The sequence below is a fragment of the Canis lupus genome, chromosome 19 (genome assembly GCF_048164855.1).
Source record: "Canis lupus baileyi chromosome 19, mCanLup2.hap1, whole genome shotgun sequence".
NCBI classification, from domain to species: domain Eukaryota; kingdom Metazoa; phylum Chordata; class Mammalia; order Carnivora; family Canidae; genus Canis; species Canis lupus.
In genome coordinates this window covers 55,160,844-55,183,336 of record NC_132856.1, presented here as the reverse complement: position 1 = coordinate 55,183,336, position 22,493 = coordinate 55,160,844, and the positions used below count along the sequence as shown (strand labels likewise).

The 22,493-nt window shown below is 47.2% G+C and overlaps 1 protein-coding gene across 3 annotated transcripts in view; it reads left to right on the top strand.

The window, feature by feature from the left end:
* VAV1 (vav guanine nucleotide exchange factor 1) overlaps nt 1-22,493 on the top strand; it is a 50,021-nt gene that overhangs the window by 5,444 nt on the left and 22,084 nt on the right. For 2 of the 3 annotated variants that reach the window (XM_072787558.1, XM_072787557.1), the window contains exons 2-6: nt 20,490-20,606; nt 21,115-21,173; nt 21,293-21,361; nt 21,667-21,775; nt 21,864-21,959. In XM_072787558.1, the coding sequence (XP_072643659.1) occupies nt 20,490-20,606; nt 21,115-21,173; nt 21,293-21,361; nt 21,667-21,775; nt 21,864-21,959 (450 nt within the window). Of the gene's footprint in view, nt 1-1,709; nt 1,773-20,489; nt 20,607-21,114; nt 21,174-21,292; nt 21,362-21,666; nt 21,776-21,863; nt 21,960-22,493 lie in introns of those variants that run through there. The other variant, XM_072787559.1, reaches the window with a different exon arrangement.

The window sequence follows — 22,493 nt, the reverse complement described above, 5'->3', positions numbered from 1 at the left end:
CGAAGCGGGGGGAGGGCAGAGGGAGAAGGAGAGAGAGTCCTGAGCTGATTCTGTGCTGAGCGCTGAGCCTGACTTGGGGCTCAATCTCACAACCCTAAGATAGAGACCTGAGCCGAAACAGGAATGCGTCGCTTAACTGGCTGTGCCACCCAGGTGCTCCTGTAAACATTTTCTATACATTAACTTGTTTAATCTTCATAATGCCCTTGGTGGTAGATGGTATATGATCCTCATTTTTCACTTGCCTCAGGCCACCCAACTTGAAAGTGGCAGAGCTGGAGATTGGAACCCTGGACAGCCTGGTCCTGGGGTTCTTGCTGTCCACTGTTACCCAAAACTGCCTCTATCTCATTGCTCAGTGGCGTGATCACTTATTTTATCATCTCCTCTATCAATGGACACTTGAGTTGTGCCAGGCTTTTGTTATGACACATTAAATGCAACCATTCACCTTGTCCATGAATCATCTTTGGTCTCCTCCACTGTGTGACCTTGGGTGTGTTACCTAAACTCTCTGTGCCTCAGTATCTGCATCTGTAAAATGGGGATAATAAATCCCTACCTTTAAGCATTGTTGTGAGGGATAATGAATTACTATAAAAAGCTTAGAAAAGTCCCTGGCTACCCAGGAATGTTATTATTGCTGCCATACACATGAGCAAGTATCGCCATGGGATAAGCTCTCTGAAGGATTTGCTGGCTCAAAGGGTGTGAGCTTCTTGTTTGGGGCAGGTATGGCCAGATTGTTCTCCATGAGGGCCTGTTCCCATGTGGGCTGTTCCAACTACATTACCACTAACAAAGCATGAGAGTGCTTATTGTTCATCACCTTACCACAGACTGTTCTGTTGTTAAGATTTTGGAGTCTTGCCAACTTCATGGGTGATAAATGGAGCTTATTATGGCTCAATTTACATTTCTCTTATTCTGAGTTTGAACCACCTCTTTTCTTTTGTTTAAGAGTTATTTCTGTTTCCTCTTGGTGAAGTAATATTGGTTCATATCATTTGCCCATTATTTTTTTTCCTTCTGGGACTGCTGTCATTTTTTTTTCTTATTGATTTTTAGGAACTCTTTATATATGAGGCTGGCTTGAATTTCAAGTCAGGTACTTACTACCTTTGTGATCTTGAAGAAGAGAAACATTACTTAACCTATTTGAGCCCTGGTTGTCTTATTTATAAAGTGGGGATGTGGACAGCACCTTTATCTCAGGGTTGTGTGTGGGTTAAAAAGTAATAGGTTAAGTTAAATTCCTTACTGATGCGATTGATGTGCTAAATTTAGCAAGTGCTGGGGATCCCTGGGTGGCTCAGCGGTTTGGTGCCTGCCTTAGGCCCAGGGCGTGGTTCCAGTCCTGCATTGGGCTCCCTGCATGGAGCCTGCTTCTCCCTCTGCCTGTGTCTCTGCTTCTCTCTCTCAGTCTGTGTCTCTCATTAATAAATAAAATCTTTAAGAATAAATAAATAAATAGATAGATAGATAAATTTAGCAAATGCTAAAATAATGGGAGAAACTTTTTTGTTGATTTGATTTCAGTCAAAGTTGGCTTAGATGTGGTACGTCATGGTGTGTAATGTTAGCTGCTGTAACAAACTGCACATTTCAGTAGCAGTAAGGGTTTACTTCTTGCTCACATCACAATCTAGTTTGGGTCAACTGGGGGGTTAAGGGGGTGGCTCTTCTTTACAAAGTCCCTTCAGGACCTGGGCTCCTTCCATCCCATGGTCCTCCTCTCCTTAAAGCCCTTGGACTCCTCTCTATCCCAGAAGGTGAGGAAGAAGAGTGTAAGGAGGGAAACCATGGCAAGCTTTCATGGGCCAGGCCCAGAAGTGGTGCCTTCACCTCCATTCTTGTTTAATTGGCCATAACTCCATCACAATGGTCCTATCCAACTGCAGGAGAGGCTGAGGCTGGTTTCGTTGGGAGCCGGGGAGGACAGGAAATGGGTTGGGTGGACGTAGAAGAGAATGTTGTAGAACCGCAAAGTGATGCCTAGCTGGCTTCAGAGATGCAAGTCTGGAGGGGCTGGCTTGGAGGAAGCCATGATGGGATAGGGAATGAGGATCTTGAACCAAAGCCATGGGCGGGGTGGGGGTGGGGTGAGGGGGTTAAGCTAGGGACTGGGGCCCTGGGGCCCTGGGGTGGGAGCAAATCTCAGCAAAGTAGGTTGGGTTGGTTCAAAGACCTCATCTTAACATGTTTACTATGGCCGATGAGGACAGAAGTCTGGGAGGGCCAACATTTGGTATTATACCTTCTTTTATTCCATTTTTATTTTATTTTTTTCTGTTCACTGACCTCCTTTTGGTCCTAGTACTGGGAAATGTTACCCTTCCATTGCCTTTGGGGCAAAAGATAGTCCTCATCTTGGCCCATGAGAGTCTATGATTTGGCCTCTGCCCACCGCCTGGCCCTCTCCTCCCCCACTCTGTTGCCTTCCTTCACTCTACTGCAGACACAGAGCCTCCTCGCTGCTCCCAGAACCCACCAGGCCCAATGCAGCCTCAGGGCCTTATCACATCTGTTCTTTCTCCACAGATCTGTCTTCCCCCTGATATACACTGTGATTGTTCTCTTATCTCCTTCAGGTTTCTTATCAGAGAGCTTCCCTGGTTTCCACACCTAAGATTGCACTCCCTACCTACCCCCTACCCCTGTTCCCCACCCCTCTGTACTATCACATCTTTTTCTTATATTATTTTTCACCATAGCACTTACAACCCTCTGACCTACATAGTTTTTTTTTACTTCTTTGCTTATTATCAGCTTCTTCCACTGGAATGTCAGGCAAGGCTTTTGCCTGTTTGGTTCATAGCTGTGTCCCTTGTGCCTAGAACAGCACCTGGCACATAGTAGGTGCTCAGTAAATATTTATCAAATATTCACTTTATTCATTTATTTGTCCTTCCTTTATTTTTTAATTTTTATTTTAAAAATATTTTATTTATTTTATTTTATTTTATTTGTTTATTTGATGGGGAGAGAGAGAGCGCACAAGCAGGAGGAGTGAGAGAGGGAGAAGCAGGTTTCCCACTGAGCAAGGAGCCCAATGTGGGGCTTGATCCCAGGACCCTGAGATCATGACCTGAGCTGAAGGCAGATGTTTAACTGACTAAGCCACCCAGGAAACACTTTTCATCCTTCCTTTAATACTGGAACAGCAAACCATAACTGATGCCTTCTTTCGTACATACAATTTAATGGATATACCCTGTCACACTCATTTGTTGACATTGTCTGTGGCTGCTTCCATTTCATGAATAATCATGACAAAGGCGCTATGACCTGCGAAGACAAAAAAAGTTTGTTGTCTGTCTCTTTACAGAAGGAGTTTACCAATTGATCCCTGATTTAGTGGGTGTTTGTTGAGTGCTTGCTTATTATTGGTTAGTGGTGGTTGGTTAGCAGTAGTTAAGTATGGATTGCTTGAGATCAATCCTGCGTCTACTGGTTCCTAGTTATGTGACTTTGGGCAAGTGTCCAGGCCTCTCCTGCCTTTGGTTTTCTCACCTGTAAAATAGGGAAAACAGTGATGATGCTTCTGGTAATAATAATAATAATGAGGATATCGCCCGCATCATGGATATTTACTTGTATTAGGCCATGCACAAGATGATGGAGAATTCCATGATGAACGACACACAGGCCCTCATGTAGCTCATGGAAACAGATGAGGAAATAGGCAGTTACCTGAGAGTGGAACACAGTCTGTGATGGGTGGGTGGAGCCCGGGGTATTGTGGGAACGGAGAGGAGGGAAGCAATCAGGGTAAGCCCCCTGGAGGAGGTGAGATGCCAATTGAGTGTAGGAGGTTGGGACATATTGAAGAGCCAAAAGAGGTTCTGTTTGTCTCCTTTGTTAACATTTATAGTTCCAGGAAGTGGGCAGCACCCGAGGGTGTGTTGGATGGGCACAGCTGAGCTTCTAGAGATCTCACCATATTGTAGAGATGAACTGTCCCCCTCTGATAGCAGGGATGGTGTTCTGAGTCCTCTGCTTTAGGAGGAACTTGGGAGTCAGGTCCCTTGGGGGGAAGAAATAAGGGATGTTCAGTTGGAGAAGTTTGAAGTTTGAGGAAATTCTGAGCTCTGTCTGCAGAAATTTTAACCAAGAGTTTTAGACCTTGTGACAGAAAACCCAACTGAAACTGGCTTAGTAAAAAATAATATTTATTAGCTCACATAACTGAAAAGCTTGGGAGAAAATGTGTTCAGGTCCAGCTGGATCCAGGGGCTCTATCTCAGGATCACGCCTACCCGTCTCTTAACTCTGCTGTGTTTTCAGTGTTTTCCCTCATTCTCAGTCATCCTTTCCCCTCATGGTGGCAGGCATGGTGCCTGACTGCTCCAAATTCAGATGCCCACATTTTTGTGTATAATGAAAAATGGCTGCTCAAGCCCAAATCTATGCCTCACTGGATATGATTTCTTTGTGTATGTGTATGGGGAGGAGAGTCACAACCAATTGTGGTGAGTAGATTATGATGTTCTGATTGGCCAGGCTGAGGTTATATACCTATTCCTGGAGTTGGGGAGGAGCTGACCCCACCGAAAAGAGCTAGAGGGGAAGGAGGAGGAGGGGTGGTTCCCCAGGGGACACTGAGGGGCTGCTAGCAGAAGCAGGAATAGATGTCAGGAGGCAGTCCATGCATATACTGGCAGTATGAACTTCAGTGCACAGCTTCTCACCATCCTGCTGTCAGCTGGAGTCTCGTCTTTCTCTCTTCCAGGGGCTGCCCCATGCATTGTAGGATGTTTGGTGGCATCCCTGACCTCCACCCACTTGATACCAGTAGCACCCTCTTCCCTTGAGCTGGGACAGCAAAATGTCTGCAGACGTTGCCAAATGGTCCCTGGGACGCGGAATCCCCTTATCCCCCCACCCTCACCCCCCACCCCCATCTCAGAAACTTGGTTTTGGAGGGAGCAAGCTTCCTATCTTGAGAAAAGTCCAAGAAGATGTGTGTGAACAATTTCTGTCTGGGGACGGTGAAGAAGAGATCCAGAGCTTCTTTGAGTTAGAATAATCATCTATTCTATTATCAGCAATAGGAGCTGTGCTGATTGCTGGAGTTTTGGGAAAGAACACAGAAGATACATTCTCTGATCTCCTGAGTTCATGGCCTTGTGGGGGAGAGGGGCAGTGTACTGGTTTCCTGTGGCTGCCCTAGCAGAGGACCACACACTGGGTGACTTAAAATAACAGAAACATATCATTTCTTGATTCTGGAAGTTAGAGGTCTGAAATCAAAGGTGTGGGCAGGGTCAAGCTCCTTCTGGAGGCTCTCATGGAGAATCCATTCCTGGCTTCTTCCAGCTTCTGGTGGCTCCAGGCATTTCTTGGCTCCTGGCTGTGCCACCCTGTCTTCACCAGGTTGTCTCCTCTGTGTGTCTCATGTAAGGACGCTTGTTGGTGAGTTTAGGGCCCACTCTGGTAATCCAGGATGATACTGTGATCTGCAGATCCTTAACTTAATTACATCTTGCAAAGTCCTTTTATTATTATTATTATTATTATTATTATTATTATTATTATTTTCAAATAAGGTCACATTGACAGGGAGGTTCCAGGGATCTGGTATAGTTATATCTTTTGGGGACCCACCGTTCAACCTACTATAGATAGTAAAAAAGCAAATCAACAAAATATTACAATAAATGTTGCAGACAAAATAAGCCAGGGGTCAAGATGGAGAAGAGGAAAGCGTGGTCTGGAGGGTGGCCAAGGAAAGCTGAAAGCTGAAGGATGAAGAGCTAGCTCTGGGAAGAATGGGGCGAGGAGGGCAAATGTCATGCAAAGGCCCTGTGGGGAGGAGGGTCTAAATGAAGGTGAATGGTGAAGAGAGAGTGCTGGGACTGAGGTTGGGAGGAAGGCACTTCACTAGAGTGGCTGTGCCTATATGTGCACAATTAAATGTGATGAGAGGGATCCCTGGGTGGCGCAGTGGTTTGGCGCCTGCCTTTGGCCCAGGGCATGATCCTGGAGACCCGGGATCGAATCCCACATCGGGCTCCCGGTGCATGGAGCCTGCTTCTCCCTCTGCCTGTGTCTCTGCCTCTCTCTCTCTGTGACTATCATAAATAAATAAATAAAAATTAAAAAAAAAATAAATGTGATGAGAAGTTCTTGGAGGGTTTAAACAGGTTGGCAGGTTAAAGAGGTTCCTCAAGCTGCTCTGTTGGGACCAGACTGTTAGGGTGATTGAAATGGCAGAGGGGGGACCTGGGTGGAGGGGATTGGTGGTGTCCCACCGGGATGCGATGGTGGCTGGACTATGGATGGGCTCACATTTCAGTGGTTGTGCTGGTTGGACATCCTGACAGACCAGATGGGGGAAGGGTGAGAGTGAATGAAAGGAGGTGAGATGATGTCTAAGTTTGTAGTTTAGGAACCTGTGTGAATGGGGGCCTTATTTGCTAAGATGAGAAGGCTGGGGAGAGTCAAGATTTGGGGAGTTCTGATGGGGCTCAGTTACCTTGGAGATGGAAGGCAGCACAGCATAAGTGTTAGTGCAGTGGTTCTCAACCAGGGGCACGGGGAGCACTGCCCCCCCCCCACCCAGAGCACATCTGAGGGGGATGCCTGGAGATATTTTTGGTTGTCACTACTGGAGGGAGTGGTGTGCTCCTGGCATCCTGTGGTAGAGACCAGGGGTGCTGTGGATATCCTGATGTCCTATAATCCCAGGACAGCCACCGAAATATCAGTTGTGCTGAGGCTGAGAAACCCTGTTTGAGGGACAATGACTCTAGTTACATGGGGGTCTGGGTTCTACTCTTGACTGTTGAATCTTGGATGAGTTACTGAATCTCTCCGTGACTCAGTCTCCTCACCTTTTAAATGTGGATCAGAATAGTCCCTGCCTTATAGGTCTGTTACAGGAATTAAATGAGCTCATGGTTATAAAATTGTCACATGCTGCAAGTAGTACCTAGTAGTGATTGGTAAGCAAACTCACAGGGGTGGATGAGATCCCTGGTGGGGGAAGAAGAGAGAGAAGAAAAGGGGTCAGCGCCTGAGGGTGCAGCAGCATGGAGAGGTTGGGGAGAGGAAGAAGAAGAAGCTGAGGGGTCAGAAGACAAACAGTGACTTAGGAGGAAAGCCAGAGGCCAGAAAAAGAAAGTGTATCCACAGTGAGGTGTCAGTACTTTGAAAAGAATAGTTTTATTGAAATGGATGGAAATAGTATCAGAAAGTGTAATAAATAACAATAGAAACCAGTCCCATTTATGCAGCCCTTACTATGTGCAAGTGGTTTTTTTTTTAATTTTTTAAATTTATTTTTATTTATTTATTTATTTAATTTTATTTAATTTTATTTTTTATTTTTTTTTATATGTGCAAGTGTTGTTCCAAGTAGGTAACACTTATAACTCATTTGATTTTCACAACAAATCCATGGAGTAGGTGCCATGATGTTCAGGTTATTTCTTCTGTGAGTCAAACCACCCCAAACTTAAAGATTTAAGACGACAACTATTTCAGAATTTTCAGAGTCTGTGAGTCAGGAATTCAAATGGAGTGTGGAGATGATGGTTTGTCAGCCTCACGATGAAATGCCTTGAATATCTGAGGGCTGGAGTCAGCTGGAGGATCCCTCACCCGCACGCTGGAAATCTGGGATGGGGTGACTCACAGCTGAGCTCAGCTTGGGCTGTTGACTAGAAGAGTGGCCTGTGGCCTCTCCACGTGGCTCGGGCTTCTTTACAACATGGTGACTGAGTTTTGAGAAGGAGTGTGGAGAGACCAAGTGTTTCTCAAGGTGGAGGTTGCAAGTTTGCTTCTGACCTACTTGGAGACCACGTGGTGTCACTTTGCTCTGATTCTCTAAGACCAGCCTGGATTCAAGGGCAGGGGAATCAGACTCCACCTCCTGATGGTGGTGTGACGAGTCCCCCTGCAGAAGAGCATGCTGGTTGGGTGCTATGTTGATGGCCATCTTTGGAAAGCACAATCTGTTCTTCGTTACTATCCTAGTCTCAGAGATGAGGAAATGGAAACATGGAAAGTTTAAGTGAGTTGTCTAAGTGAACAAGTAGCTACGTTGGGATTTGAGCCCCCCAAGCCTGTGACCATAAGCACAATATGAATGTTGCCTCTTCAGGGGGCGGGGTGGGGGGGAGCATATGAACCTTTTAGGTGGTTATGGAGGTAGACTTGGATTCAAATTTCTGGTTTTCTCAGTCAGGGTTTAGCCAAGAAAGCAGAAATCATCTTAGATCTTTCAGACAGAGAAGATTTAATTCAGGGAATGGCTAGTGGGTGATGGGGGAGCTGAGAGGACAGGGAATTCTGAGGTTAGTAACCTGGAGAGTGGCCACCTGGCCAGAGAAACAGTAGAAGAGATGATGTGACCAGGGTCCAGAGGCTGGAGCCATTCAGGGGAGCCAGGACCTTGTGCAAGGACCGCCATCAGGGAGAGACCAGGAGGAAGATATATTAGCTGCTGAAGAAGCAGAGCAAGAGAAGGAGAAATACCCTGGTTTCTCTTCCTCCCGCCCTCTGGCCTCCTGCCAGGGTATCCCATTGGCTGAGCCTACCTGGAAGCCAGGGTGCAAAGGAGCCTGGGAAATGTAGTTCCCTTATCTTTGGCGCAAAGGGCAGAGGGCAGGCGGGGAATGGATCTGAGAGCAAGCCGACCACGGTCCTCATAGTAACTGCCTCGTTGAGCTCGGTGTTATCTCAGTGGGAGCTGCTGTTACCTGCTGTTTGCCCGAGATTGGGTGAAATAAAATGGTTTCATTTCCCGAGGCAGGGTCCTCTTTAGCTCTAACGGCTCTGGTGGTTTTGGAGTTCAATCTTAGATCAAATCCAGATCTCCTTTCTTAGGACTCTCCACCAGCCCACAGCTCATCAGCCTTCCTCCAGATAACCCATCAGAGATCTGCCGCAATAACTGTGTCCCTGGCTCCCTCCAAGTCACCTCTAGTCCTGGAGCCCTGCAGCAACTTCATGGCTTCTCAATGGACGATGTGTTCCCAGAAATCCATCTTGGGGTGTCTGTCTTGTCTGTCTGCCCTGGGGACTTAGAATGATCCCCACATGGATGCAGCATCCAGCACCCCAAAAGATGTGGGGCTGTCCCCTTCAGCGTGATCTGCAGTGGAGTGTGGGACCAGGGGAATTGGGGGAAGGGCATCAACTGTTTGTGCTTCCCTCTCAGAGACTCTGAGACATGGCCAAAGGGTGGGGATGCTCTGGTGACAACCACCTACCCCATTTTGATTACACAGTTTTTTTTTTTTTTTTAAGATTTTATTTATTTATTCATGGGACAGGAGAGAGAGAGAGGCAGAGACACAGGCAGAGGGAGAAGCAGGCTCCATGCAGGGAGCCCGACGCGGGACTCGATCCTGGGACTCCAGGATCACGTCCTGGGCTGAAGGCAGGTGCCAAACTGCTGAGCCACGCAGGGATCCCTGATTACCCAGTTTTTAAAAAATTTTTGAGAGAGAGAGAGAGAGAGAGAGAGAGAGAGAGAGAGCCTCTTAAGCAGGCTCCACACCCAGCTTGGAGCCTGAGGTGGGGCTCGATCTCAGAACCCTGAGGTCATGGCCTAAGCCGAAATCAAGAGTCAGGCACCTAAATGACTGAGCCACCCAGGCGCCCCTGATTACACAGTTTTGTTGTTCAGTTTTGGTAAATCAGCATCCGATACTACTCTTGGTTCGCTCCCTCCCACTCCTTCTTTCTCACTTTGCTCCAGTCACACTGGCCTCCCACCTCTTTTCCCAACACACCGGGCAGTGTCCTGCCTCAGGGCCTTTGCCCTGGCTGTTGCCTCTGCCTGGACTGCTTTTCCTCCAAGGCACCCACCTGGATCATTCTATCCTTCAAGCCTTTACTCCAATGTCACATTCTCAGTGAAGCTCCCGTCCTAGCACAGCCCATCTCTTTATCCCACTTCTTTTTCTCCCTCAACACTCACCACCTCGTACATACATATTCATGTAACACTTTGGTTGTGCGTCTCCTTCTACCAGAGGGTCAGCCTCACGCCAGCAGGGAGAGCGCTTTTGTTCACAGCTGTACCCCCAGCACTTGGATAGGTACCTGGGGGCATAGTCGATGCTCAATAAATATTTGTTGAATCAAAGAAGGGGTGGAGGCCAGAGGAGAGCTCTCTGTCATGCTGTTCCGTCTGCTCATAGGCTATGTACCCTCTCAGTCTGCTTCTTTCACTCTTGCGATTTATCGTAGTGCCGTGTCTATCAGCCCTTCACACCTCATTCCTGAGTAGTATTCCAGCATACGGATGTCCCACAGCTTGCTCATCCCTTCTCCTGTTGAGGGACACCTGGGCTGTTGCCACGTTTTGGCTGTCACAGATGTGGCTGCTGTGAACACTCGGCTTCATGGGGACGCTTGCTTTCATTTCTCTGTGTGAATGCCCGCGAGTGAAATACATTGTGTGGTAGGTGCATGCCTACCCTTTGAAGAAACTGCCAAACCATTCTTCCTACTTGGTCACACCATTTGACATCCCAGCCAGCGGTGCATGAGGGGTGCTGGGAGCACTCCTCCTCTTGCTTTACCATCCCTTAGTCCTTGGCTTCATCAGACGCCCTTCCCAGGGCTCTCTGTGCTGTTTCCCACGCTCACCCACCCACCGCCGTTGTAACCAATGGCTTATTCATGCCGCTATCTGCTCAGTGTCCGTCTCCCCACTAGACTGTAAGCTCTGTGCGGGTTTTGTCTGTCTTGGCCACCCCTGGGTCCCGGGGCTTGGCACACTGTGCCACTCAATCCGTGCTTGTTGAATGAATGTACGATGCTGCCTGGTGGGCCTGGTGCTAGAGTGGGGATTCGGTCGGTATTTTCATTCCCAGAGTGTAGACGGGGAAGTGAGTGCCCCAGATGGTGCAGTAACCCATCCAAGGTCCCTCAGCTCGTGGCAGCTGGGCCGGGAGTCAGACCATGTCTGTCTGAACCCCTTGACTGAGACGGAGATGTTGAGTGTGTGTTGGGGTGAGAGGGGAGGAGACGAAAGAGAGACAGGCTAGCATGGGGAAGGTTTTGAAGGCCCGGATGAGGAGTTGATACTCTGTACCCCTGCTTCCAGGCTTCGAAGAGGGTGCACAGCACGCCCACCCTCTCTGGTCTGCAAGATGAAGTCTTGCAGTCCCAAGATTAAGGGGCTTCAGGGCTGAACGCAGAGGCCCCCCTTCTCTGTCTCCCTGAGCAAGCCCGGGTAACAGGCATTTCCTGTTTCCGGTGGCTCCCTGGGCCAGGGTGGGGGTAGGGGAGCTGGTTGCCGCAGTGGTGCTCTGCTGTGGGTCCCTCTCTGCTGCTCCCTGCCCCCAGCCGCCCAGTGGGTCTCTGTCCCTGCACGCTGGTTCCCTAAAGGAGGGTGGCAAACTAACCAACCTTTCTGGCTCTTTCTTTGTCTTGGGCCAAGGGGTGTGCCGAAGGGGGACCAGCCGGCAAAGGGGAAGTGTCTGGGTGCCGATTTGCATATGGGCAAGATGCCAGCCCAACTTTTTGATATTCTGGTGGAAGGAGGAGGGAGGCTGAGGGGCTCGCCTCACCAACATGAAGGAAATGTTCTCACACGCCCCTCCCACTTTTGGTTAAAAGGCCTCCTGTCCTTTGCCACCTCTCCTACGCTTTGGGCTACCGGGAAGTCCTTCTGGTGGTCTCACCTCAGTCACTCTGGCTGTCTGAGGGAGCCCCTTTTTTCAGTGGGCCCTACCCCAGCCTGGAGGGCTGATGAGTCACACCTCTTTTCCCCCCTTGAGATGTCACATGACTGGGGGGAAGAAATCTCAAGGCTCAGCTGATCTCCCTGAGGTCAGGAGGGAACTTCCTCCCTCAGGCCAGATGAGGCCAACTGTTCTATTGCTCCTGGTGACTTGCAAGCCCTGACTGGAGTCAGCCTACAATGCTGCAAAGGCTGCTGGGCAGGAGAGTGTTACATGTGGTTCCTGTCACGTGTCGAACATCCTATGTGGCACCAGGAGGCAGCCTGGTGTGGTTCAAAGAGGTAGGGTGGTGCAGTGGTTAGAAGCATGGCCTCTGGGTCCAGAAAACTTGTATCTGGCTCTTCACTCCTTCCTTTGTGGCCTTGGGCAAGTGATATATCCCCACCGAGGCTCAGTTGTCTCATTTGTCAAATGTGGATTCATTTATTCACCAACTTTTACTGAACAACTATTGGGTGTCAGGCATTGTACCAGGTGTTGAGACCATAGCAGTGAGCAGACGACACTGAGAATCCTCTTCTTGTGGAGCTGATGTGCCAGCATGTAAAGGAAGACAGACAGACAGTAATAAACTAAATAAGAGAAATATACAGTGCTCCAGACAATAAGCTCTATGGAAAAAACACGAAGCAGAGGGAAGGATGGGGAGTGCTGGGAGTGCGCATGTTGCATGTGTGGTGCAGTTTTAAGTAGAGTGACTGGGAAGGTCTCACTGAGAAGTGTTGTTTTTGTCAAAGGCCTGAAAGAGATAAGGAAGGGAGGTGCCAGGTTAATTGGGGATGGACATTCTGAGCAGAAGGGAATGGCCCTTGCAAAGGCCCTGGGGCACAGCATGCCTGGCAGGTTGGAGGAATAGTGACAAGGCCTGTATGGCTGGAGCAGAAAGAGCTAGGAGAACAGGAGGAGGAGAAGGTAGGGAGGGGATGAGGCAGGTTATGTGGGTCCTTGTGGTTTGCATCTGGATAGGATGGAAGTCTTGGGAAGGTTTTGACAATATTTCTCTGGCTGCCATGTTGAAAATAAATGATATGGGTCCAGGGGCAGAAGCAAGCTGTCTGATGAGAAGGCCGTTGCAGTAAGGCAAGGAAGCAATAATGGTGGCTTGGACCAGGCAGGTGCAGAGAAGGGGGCAGGATTCTAGCTGTATTGGGAAGGTGGAACCAATAGGATTTGTTGATGGGTTGGGAGTGGATGAGAGAGAAACAGAGGAGCCAATGTGATCCAAGGTTTGGGGTTTGAACCACCAGCAGGGCAGATGTTGTCAGAGCGTGCCTCCTGGATCTCGGTAGCAACGTTGTCGGGAGGATTGAACAAACCTGTGCACATCAAACTCTTCATCTCAGGCTTGGAAGAGGCTATGCTCTCAATAAATGGTGCCTCTTTGGAAGGGCTGGTGCCTGGAGGGTGGGGGCCGGCTTGCACAGGCAGCGCTGGTTCACTGAGTGACTCTTCAGAGACAGCTTTGGGGAAATGGGGCTGTAGTGAGAGAGGGAGGGTGGGCTGTGGGACAGAAAGGCAGGGGCACCAGACAGTACAGAAGCACGCTACCTGCTGTTGAGGGGTGCACGTGTGGAGAGAGAATGAGGACATGGACGGGAATGGTCCACATCCACTTGCAGAGAGGGGCAGCCAGTGAGGAGGGAAAAGGGAGAATGAGGTCAGAGACAGTGCACAGGACTTGGAAATGTGACTATAATGTCTAATTAAAAAAGAAAATATATTTATTTACCCAAAGGGGCTGAGAACTCAGGTCCAGATAGAAACCTGTGTTTATGGCAGCTTTCTGCATCTTTGCCAGAACATAGATGTAACTGAGATATTCTTCTAGGTGATGGATAAGGACACTGTGGGACATCCAGACAAGGGATTTATGGAGATAGTGGTTGCCAGGGGATGGGCAGGGTTGAGGTGGGGTTGGGGTGGGGTGGGAGGGACAGATAAACAGAGCACAGAGGATGTTGCAGGCGGTGAAACTACTCTGTATCTTACTATAATCGTGGGTACGTGTCATTATGTATTTGTCCAAACCCACAGAATGTATATCAGGAGTGAACCCTGATGTCAAGTGTGGACTTTGGGTGATGACGTGTCAGCATAGGTTCATTGATTATAACAAACATATCCTCTCTGATGGGAGAGGTTGATAGTAGGGGAGGCTGTGCATGCTTAGGGGATAGGGAGGTGTATGGTCTCTCTACCTTGCATTCAGTTTTTCTGTGGACCTAAAACTGATCTAAAAATATAAAATCTACTATAAAAGGAAAGAAGGAAGGGAGGGAGGGTGGAGGAGGGGAGGGGAGGAGGGAGGGAAGGAGGGAAGAAGGGAAGGAAGGAAGGAAGGAAGGAAGGAGTACAGCCTCCAGATAGGATGGATGAAGATACCACGCACCCCCAAAGGGGCTGGCCAGGTGTTTTCTCACCTCCCTCTAGCCTGTTTGTCTCCACTCCGCACAGTCTCTCACCCTCCAAAGGTTAGACTGAGCTCTTCAGGTTGGCAACAGTGTTCCAAGAAAGCAAGAGCAGAGGCTGCAAAGCCTCTGGAAGCCTAAACTTCCAATTCACACAGTGTTACTTCCACTGGTTCACCAGACACAAAAGGTGGGGAAGCAGATGCTGCTTCTAGTGGATATTTGCCTGACTTTATTTTTTTTTAAGGTTTATTTATTTATTCATGAGACACACAGGCAGAGGGAGAGGCAGGCCCCCGCAGGGAGCCTGACACGGGACTGGATCCCGGATCCCGGTATCAGTATAACACCCCGAGCCGGAGGCAGACGCCCAACCGCTGAGCCACCCAGGCATCCCTTTGCCTGACTGTAATAAAAACTTTGCATATCTGGGGGGTGGGAAATAGTATCTTGTGGTTTTAATTAGCATCGCTTGGATGACTACCAAGGTTGACCGTCCCCTTGTGGGTTTGGGGGCATTTGTGATTCCTCTTCAGGGAAGCTCACGTTCAGGTCTTGCCAATTTTTCTTTCTTTTTTTTTTTTTTTTAAATTTATTTATTTATTCATGAGAGACACAGACTGAGAGAGAGAGAGGCAGAGACACAGGCAGAGGGAGAAGCAGGCTCCATGCAGGGAGCCGGATGTGGGACTCGATCCCGGGACTCCAGGATCATGCCCTGGGCCGAAGGCAGACGCCAAACCGCTGAGCCACCCAGGGATCCCCGTCTTGCCAATTTTTCTGATTGAATTGTTGTCTTATTGATTCTTATTGAATCATTAAGAATTCTTGATACACTTTGAATGCAAATGTGTAGCAAATATCCATTTTCACTTTGTGGCCTATCTTGTCACTCTCTTCCTAATGCTTTCTGATGAATAGGCCTTTATTTTAGTTTGATCAAATTTTGTGTATCATTTGGGCTTTTTGTTGTTCCAGAATCACTCATAATCCTGAGATCATCCAGAGAGTCTCTTCAATTGTCTTCTCAAAGCCTTGCTTTTACCAGTTAGGTCTTTAACACCATCTGGGATTTGTTATGAGTAGGATATGAGGAAGGAATTTGATTTATTGTTTGGGTTTGTTTGTTTGTTTGTTTGTTTTTTGCCTTTATGGATAACCAGTAGAACCACCCACAATTTTTTAAAGATTTATTTATTTATTTATGATAGACATATTGAGAGAGAGAGAGAGACAGAGACACAGGAGGAGGGAGAAGCAGGCCCCACGCTGGGAGCCCGTCGCGGGACTCGATCCCGGGACCCCAGGATTGTGCCCTGGGCCAAAGGCAGGCGCTAAACCACTGAGCCACCCAGGGATCCCCAGAACCACCCACAGTTATAAAATAGTACCTCTTTTTTACCCTACGTCTGTAACAGCTGCTCAGTTGTAAAAGACATTTTTCATACACGTGTGATTTATTTATGGCTCTTCCATTGTGGTTTGTCTTTATCCCTATATTTCTTTCTTTTTTTAATTTATGATAGTCACACAGAGAGAGAGAGAAGCAGAGACACAGGCAGAGGGAGAAGCAAGCTCCATGCACTGGGAGCCTGATGTGGGATTCGATCCCGGGTCTCTAGGATCACGCCCTGGGCCAAAGGCAGGCGCTAAACTGCTGCACCACCCAGGGATCCCTATCTCTATATTTCTTAACCAGTGCTAAATAACAAATTATCCCCAAAATATTCCTTTATTGAGCATTTGTTGTGCTTATGAATTATTTGGATCAGAGATGATGAAATGGCTCAGCTGGGGTTTCTCGTGAGGTTGCAGTCAGATGTAGTCAGGGCTGTAGTCATCCGAAGGCTCAACTGTGGCTGGAGGATCCGGTGGTTCAGCCACATGGAACCCCAGTTCCTCTCCACTTGGACCCCACCCCCATAGCTCTGACTGAGTGGTCTCACAACACAGTGGCCGGTTAGTGATCCAAGAGGCCAAAGTGGAGGCTACAATGCCTTTTATTACCCAGACTTGAAAAGCCATGTGTTGTTATTTCTACCATACTCTATTAGTCAGTCACACAGGGCTAATCTTGGTTCAGTGAGAGAGACAACTACAAATAGGGCACAAGTACTGGGATCTGTGGACCACTGGGGGCCATCTTGGAGGCTAACTGCTATAATTACATTGTCTTAATTACTGTAGATTTATGATAAGTTTTGATGAGAGTACTCCTGGCTTACTTTTCCCTTATAGAATTGTCTTGGCTATTTGTGGCTCTGTTCTTTTCCATATAAATTGTAGGATCCATGTGCCACGTTCAACGAAAGACCATTTCGAGATTTTAGTTGAGATTAAAATATTGAGTCTTTCTAGACAGGAGTTAACATGTATTACACTCTATTTGTTTAGATCTTTCATATTTTTCAAATAAAATTTTATAATTTTCTTTTTAAAAATTAAAAAAAAAGATTTTATTTATTCACAAGAGACACACAGGGAGAGGCAGAGACACAGGCAGAGGGGGAAGTAGGCTTCCCACAAGGAGCCTGGTGTGGGACTTGATCCCAGGACCCCAGGATTATGACCTGAGCCAAAGGCAGACACACAATCACTGAGCCACCCAGGCACCCCATAATTTTCTCTATAAAACATTTTTCACTTCTTTTTGTTAGATTTGTTATGTATCACTAGCTTTTTTGTATGTTTGTTTTACATTTTTAAGGCTATGGTAAATGGTATCCTTTTAAATGGAAGTCCAATTTTCATGCGGTGAAATGCTCCATTCTTCAGTTTACTGCTCAATCCGTTCTAGCATATGTGTAGACTTGTGCAACCCACACCCTTATCAAGACACAGAACATTTCCATCACTTGTGGCCTTTCTGAGTCAATCTCCACCACCCTCCCCACCCCAGAAGCAACCACTGATCTGATTTCTGTCACCGTAGATTAGTTTTGCTTATTCTAGGATTTCTTAAATATTATCTTTTTAAGAAAATTACATTTTCTGGTTGATTGTTGCTAATGCACCAACACGCAGTAAACTTTGTATATTGATTGTGTATTGACTAACATTGTGAAATTACCGTATTGATTCTGGTTATTTATCTGTATATTCTTCTGAGCTTTTCATGTTGACAATGGTATCTTCTGCATATGCCTAATTTCTTCCTCCCTCCTTTCCTCCTTTCTTCCTTTCCTCCCTTCCTCCCTTCCTCCCTTCTTCCCTTCCTCCCTCCTTCCCTCCCCTCCTTCCTCCCTTCTTCCCTCCTTCCCTCCCTTCCTTCTTTCCTTCCTTCCTTCCTTCCTTCCTTCCTTCCTTCCTTCCTTCCTTCCTTCCTTCCTTCTTTCCTTCTTTTTGTTTCCCTGTTTTGTCTTGCAGTGTAGGCTAAGATCTTCAATGCAGTGTTGACTAGAAATGGTAATGGGGACACCCTACTTTAGTTCTGATTTCAAATGCAGGGAATCGTTTCACCATTTCCCCATTAAATATAATGTTCTACTTTTTATTAAAACAAAGGTTTAAGATTTTTTTTTGAAGATGCTCTCTTTATCAGGTTACAGAAATTCCTTTCCATTCTTACTTTGCCAAGAGTCTTTTTTTCTCTCTTTCTTTATCACAAATGAATGTTGAATTGCTACTCTGTTTTTTAAGCACCTCTAATTATTACTAATCTCTCTTTGACAGAGACAGAATGAGCCTTGGACAGACAATGGAATCCAGCTGGAATTTACTAACACTGTTTACATCATATTTATTTTACACTGCCTTCTTTTTATAGCAAATGATCTTAGTTTTCTTTCAATCGGAGGATGTAAAATTCTCTTCTTAAAGACATTTATTTAAGTTAGCGTTTATTTAACATTCATGTTCTGTAGAGAGTGGGTTAGGTATACTGTGAATGCAGCAATAAATGAGAAGACGATACAGTCTGAAGATGGAGGTGTGAGATAAACACGGGTACAATGAATAGTGTGTATTGATTTGATTCATATATGTTGCTACTGCATGGGCAAACGTTAAAAAACTTTCAGGCACAGCAGCCTGGGTCCTTTGTACAGGATTGCAGTCATGCTGCCTGGGGTTGCATCCTGGCTGGCTGTCCTTGCCTCAGTTTTCTTATCTATAAAGTGAGGATATAATAGTACTTGTAGCATTATTGCAAGGATTCCATTATATATGGGGGGGGGGGAGGGAGTAAGGAGAGAGAAGGGGGAAGATTTGAGGGGGGAGGGAGGGATATGGAAGGAGGAAGAGAGAGAGAAAGAAGGTCAAATTCGTAGAAGCAGAGAGTAGAAGCTTAGCAGGGACTGAGTGGATGAGGAAAATGGGGAAATGTTGGTCAAAGGGTACAATAGTGCAGTTAGGTAGGATGAATCTGTCTAGGGATCCAATGTGCAGGCATGATGTAGCTACTGTATTGAGGGGCACCTGGGTGGCTCAGTCGGTTAAGTGTCTGACTCTTGATTATGGCTCAGGTTGTGATCTCAGGGTCTTGAGATGGAGCCCCAAGTAGGGCTCTGTGCTGAGTGTGGAGTCTGCTTAAGGTTCTTTTTCTCCTTCTCCCTCTGCCCCCCCCACCCCACTCCCACTCACACGCACATGTTCTCACACACACTCTCTCTCAAAAGAAAAATGATAATACTGTATTGAACACTGGAAATATACTAAGAGAGTAGATTTTAGGTGTGCTCATCACACACACAGATATATATATATATATATATATATATATATATATATATATATATATATCTGTAATATATTTAGAGAGAGTGCCAGGAATTGGGTACATGGCGGGTGCTCATGCAAAGCTATGAGATAAAACTGTGGTCAAGCAAGGCTGGTTAGGATTCTGTAGGATCTAGAGACCTTAGAGAGAGCTGAGCCCATATGGACACTTGGATGAGTTATCAGGCAAATGCAAGGATGTGAGGGCTTGTTTATAACAGAGCCAAATACCCCAAACCCAGAGTGATATCCTGTATATCTGACTGCTGCATTGGGTAACATCTTGTGGTTGCAAGTCACTACAACCCAACCCAAACTGATTTAAACAAGAAAGGTATATGTTGGCTCATGAAATTGAAAAGTTCAGACATGTTTCCTATAAATGGAAACATACAGTATGTGACCTTTTGTACCTGCCTTCTTTCACTGAGCATCACTTTTTTGAGGTTTATCTACTTTGTAGCATGTATCAGTACTTTGCTCCTTCTTTTGGCTTAATAATTTAATGGATATACTTCATTTTGTTTATCCATTTATCAGTTATGGATATAGTAAATGATAGGGACAGGAAGCTGACAGTGGTTGCCGGGGAGAAGGATGAGAGTGGAAATGGCAGGTGACTGCTTAATGACAGAGACTCTGCGTGACAGAGTTTCCTTCTGGGCTGAGAAAAACATCTTGGATCTAGATGAGGTGTTCATTGCAGGACATGGTGAATGTGCTAAATGTCACCTAAGTGTACACTTTAAATGGTTCGTGGTTAGATTTTTAAAAAGATTTTTAAATTTATTTACTCATGAGAGACATATATATATAGAGAGAGAGGCAGAGACACAGGTGGAGGGAGAAGCAGGCTCCCTGCAGGGAGCCTGACATGGGACTCGATCCCGGGTCTCCAGGATCCCACCCTGGGCCAAAGGCGGTGCTAAACTGCTGAGCCACCGGGGCTGCTCCATGGTTAGATTTTCTTTATCTCAGTAGAAGATACACAGTATTTACCATTACATATACATACAGAAAATGACATAAATACATATTTGATAAATATAAATACAAGTTTATATAAAATATTTGAATACAATATATATAAAAAAGAATATTTATCACTTTAACCATTTGTAAGTGTACAATACAGTGGCATTCTATATCCAAAATTGTTCCTCTTCTCCAATGGAAACTCTGTTTCCCTGAAATTCTGACTCTCCACCCTCTCCTCCAAAGCCTGGCTCCCACCATCTACTTTCTCTGTGAATTTGCCTACTCTAGAGACCTCATATAAGTGCAATTCTATAATAATTGTCCTTCTGTGTCTGGTTTATTTCCTGGGCAGAATGTTTTCAAGGTTCATTCATGTTGTAGCATAAATCAAACTTTCATCCCTTTTCCTGGCTAATATTCCATTGTATGTATATAATATGTTTTGTTATCAGTTAATGGTTAATTTTATGTTATGAATTTTACCTTAATAAAGAAGAATTCAAGGGTAGATCTAGCTTCAGGTACAGCTTGATCCTTATCAGAAGAGGGTGCGGCTTACTGAGAAGGAGGTGATGGCTTCTTTTCTCCCTTCCCTGCCAGTCCCCAAGACAGACTGCCCAGGGCTCAGCTGCTCCCCGTCCTGTTATGTTTCCTCTACCCCCATTTCTGTCTCTCTTCACAGTTCCTATGCCTTAAGAACATCCGTACCTTTTTGTCTACCTGCTGTGAGAAGTTTGGCCTCAAGCGGAGTGAACTCTTTGAGGCCTTTGACCTCTTCGATGTACAGGATTTTGGGAAGGTAAGCTGGTGCTGAACTGCCCATGAACTGGGCACATAGAGCTGAAAGATTGGATTTAGTCCATTTCCATGAACATTTACACCGGGAAAGCTAAGGGCTACTGGGGGAGGAACAGGTAAGTCAGACCAGATGGTACCTCAGATACAAAGAGCATGGGTTGGGGTGTGTTCCAATCTTTGGAACTGGGTTCCAATCCTGCTTCGCTACTTGCTGTGTGACCTCAGGTTTGTGGCCATGCCTCTCTGAGCCCTAGGTCCCTCTTTTCTGAGTCATCCTATACTTTCTGAGTGGTTATGAGGATTGCATAGAAGAAGGCAATCAAGTGGTGGGTGCTTAGGGGAACCTGACCTACTCACACAGAGGAGTGGGAAGGTGGAGAAAATCCTGAGTTAGACTCCTAGGGATGTGGAGTCTAACCATAATATCTAGTCTCAGATGGAGTCTGAGGCTGTGTTCTGGCATGTGGGTGGGCAAGGGGCTTGCTGAGCAGCCATGGCCCTTGTCACAGGTCATCTACACCCTGTCTGCTCTGTCCTGGACCCCGATTGCCCAGAATAAGGGGATCATGTGAGTAACCATTTGAGCTGGCATCCTTGGGTTGATCTGGCCCCAATCCTCCCCCTTCTGGAAGTCCCCCTCCCAACTGGCCCCCAGGCCTCTGGCTCATACCATTATGGCTCCCCTAGGCCCTTTCCCACTGAGGAGGAGAGTGTGGGTGATGAAGACATCTACAGTGGCCTGTCTGACCAGATCGAGTGAGTGTCTGGGACCACCACCCTGCCCTGGGAATCTGAGGGGACATGGCCCTCCTCTAAGGGGTTTCAGGGGACATGCCCCTGCCCTAAGGGGTCTGAGAGGATATGGCCCTGCCCTAAGGGGTCTGGGAGGATATGGCCCTGTCCTAGGGGTTCTGAGTGGATGTGACCCTATCTTTGGGGGGCCTCCAGGGGGCATGGCCCTGTCCTGTGGATCTGAGGGGACACGAGTCTGATCTGGGAGGGGCCTGTGGAGTCCCTGGCCTAGGGGCTCCGGTGGCCCTGGTTGACTCCATACCCCGCAGTGACACGGTGGAGGAGGACGAGGACCTGTATGACTGCGTGGAGAACGAGGAAGCGGAGGGTGACGAGATCTACGAAGACCTCATGCGCACGGAGCCCATGCCCATGCCGGTGGGTGGGGCGGGGTATGACGTCTGGGCAGACACTTGGGCATGTGCACACATGCACCCCGACACCGACCTCTCCTCCCCATTCTCAGCCCAAGATGACGGAGTATGACAAGCGGTGCTGTTGCTTGCGGGAAATCCAGCAGACGGAGGAGAAGTACACGGACACGCTGGGCTCCATCCAGCAGGTGCGATGCTCAACCCAGCCCCTGGCAGGCGCATACACGGGAGGTGGCCCTGCAGGTGCACATCCGCCGGTGTGGCGGCCTCTGGGCCACACTGAGAGGCCACTGTGTCCCCAGCGGACCTGGGGCTCTTCTCTATCCCGTCGCTTTGTGTTTCTTCATCTCTGTCTCTGCTTTTCTCGTCATCCTGTCTCCTGTGTCTGTCTCTTTCCCTCTAGGTCTCTCCTTACATCTTCCTCTGTTTGTCTCTCTTTCCCTGTGTGTGCCCCTTTGTCCCTGTCTGTACCCGTTCCTGTACCCTCGTCTCTGTCTGCGTGTCTCTGTTACGTCTCTCTGACCTTCTATTCCCTTCCTTTGGGCCATTGCTTTTTCTTTTTTTTTTTTTTTTCAGTAGCTTTATTGAGGTGGACCCAGTATACTGTACAGTTCACTCATTTAATGGCTACAACTCAGTGGCTTTTGGTTTACTCACAAGGCTTTGTAACCATCACCACTATTTAATTTTAGAACTTTTTCATCATCCCTCCCAAAGAAAAC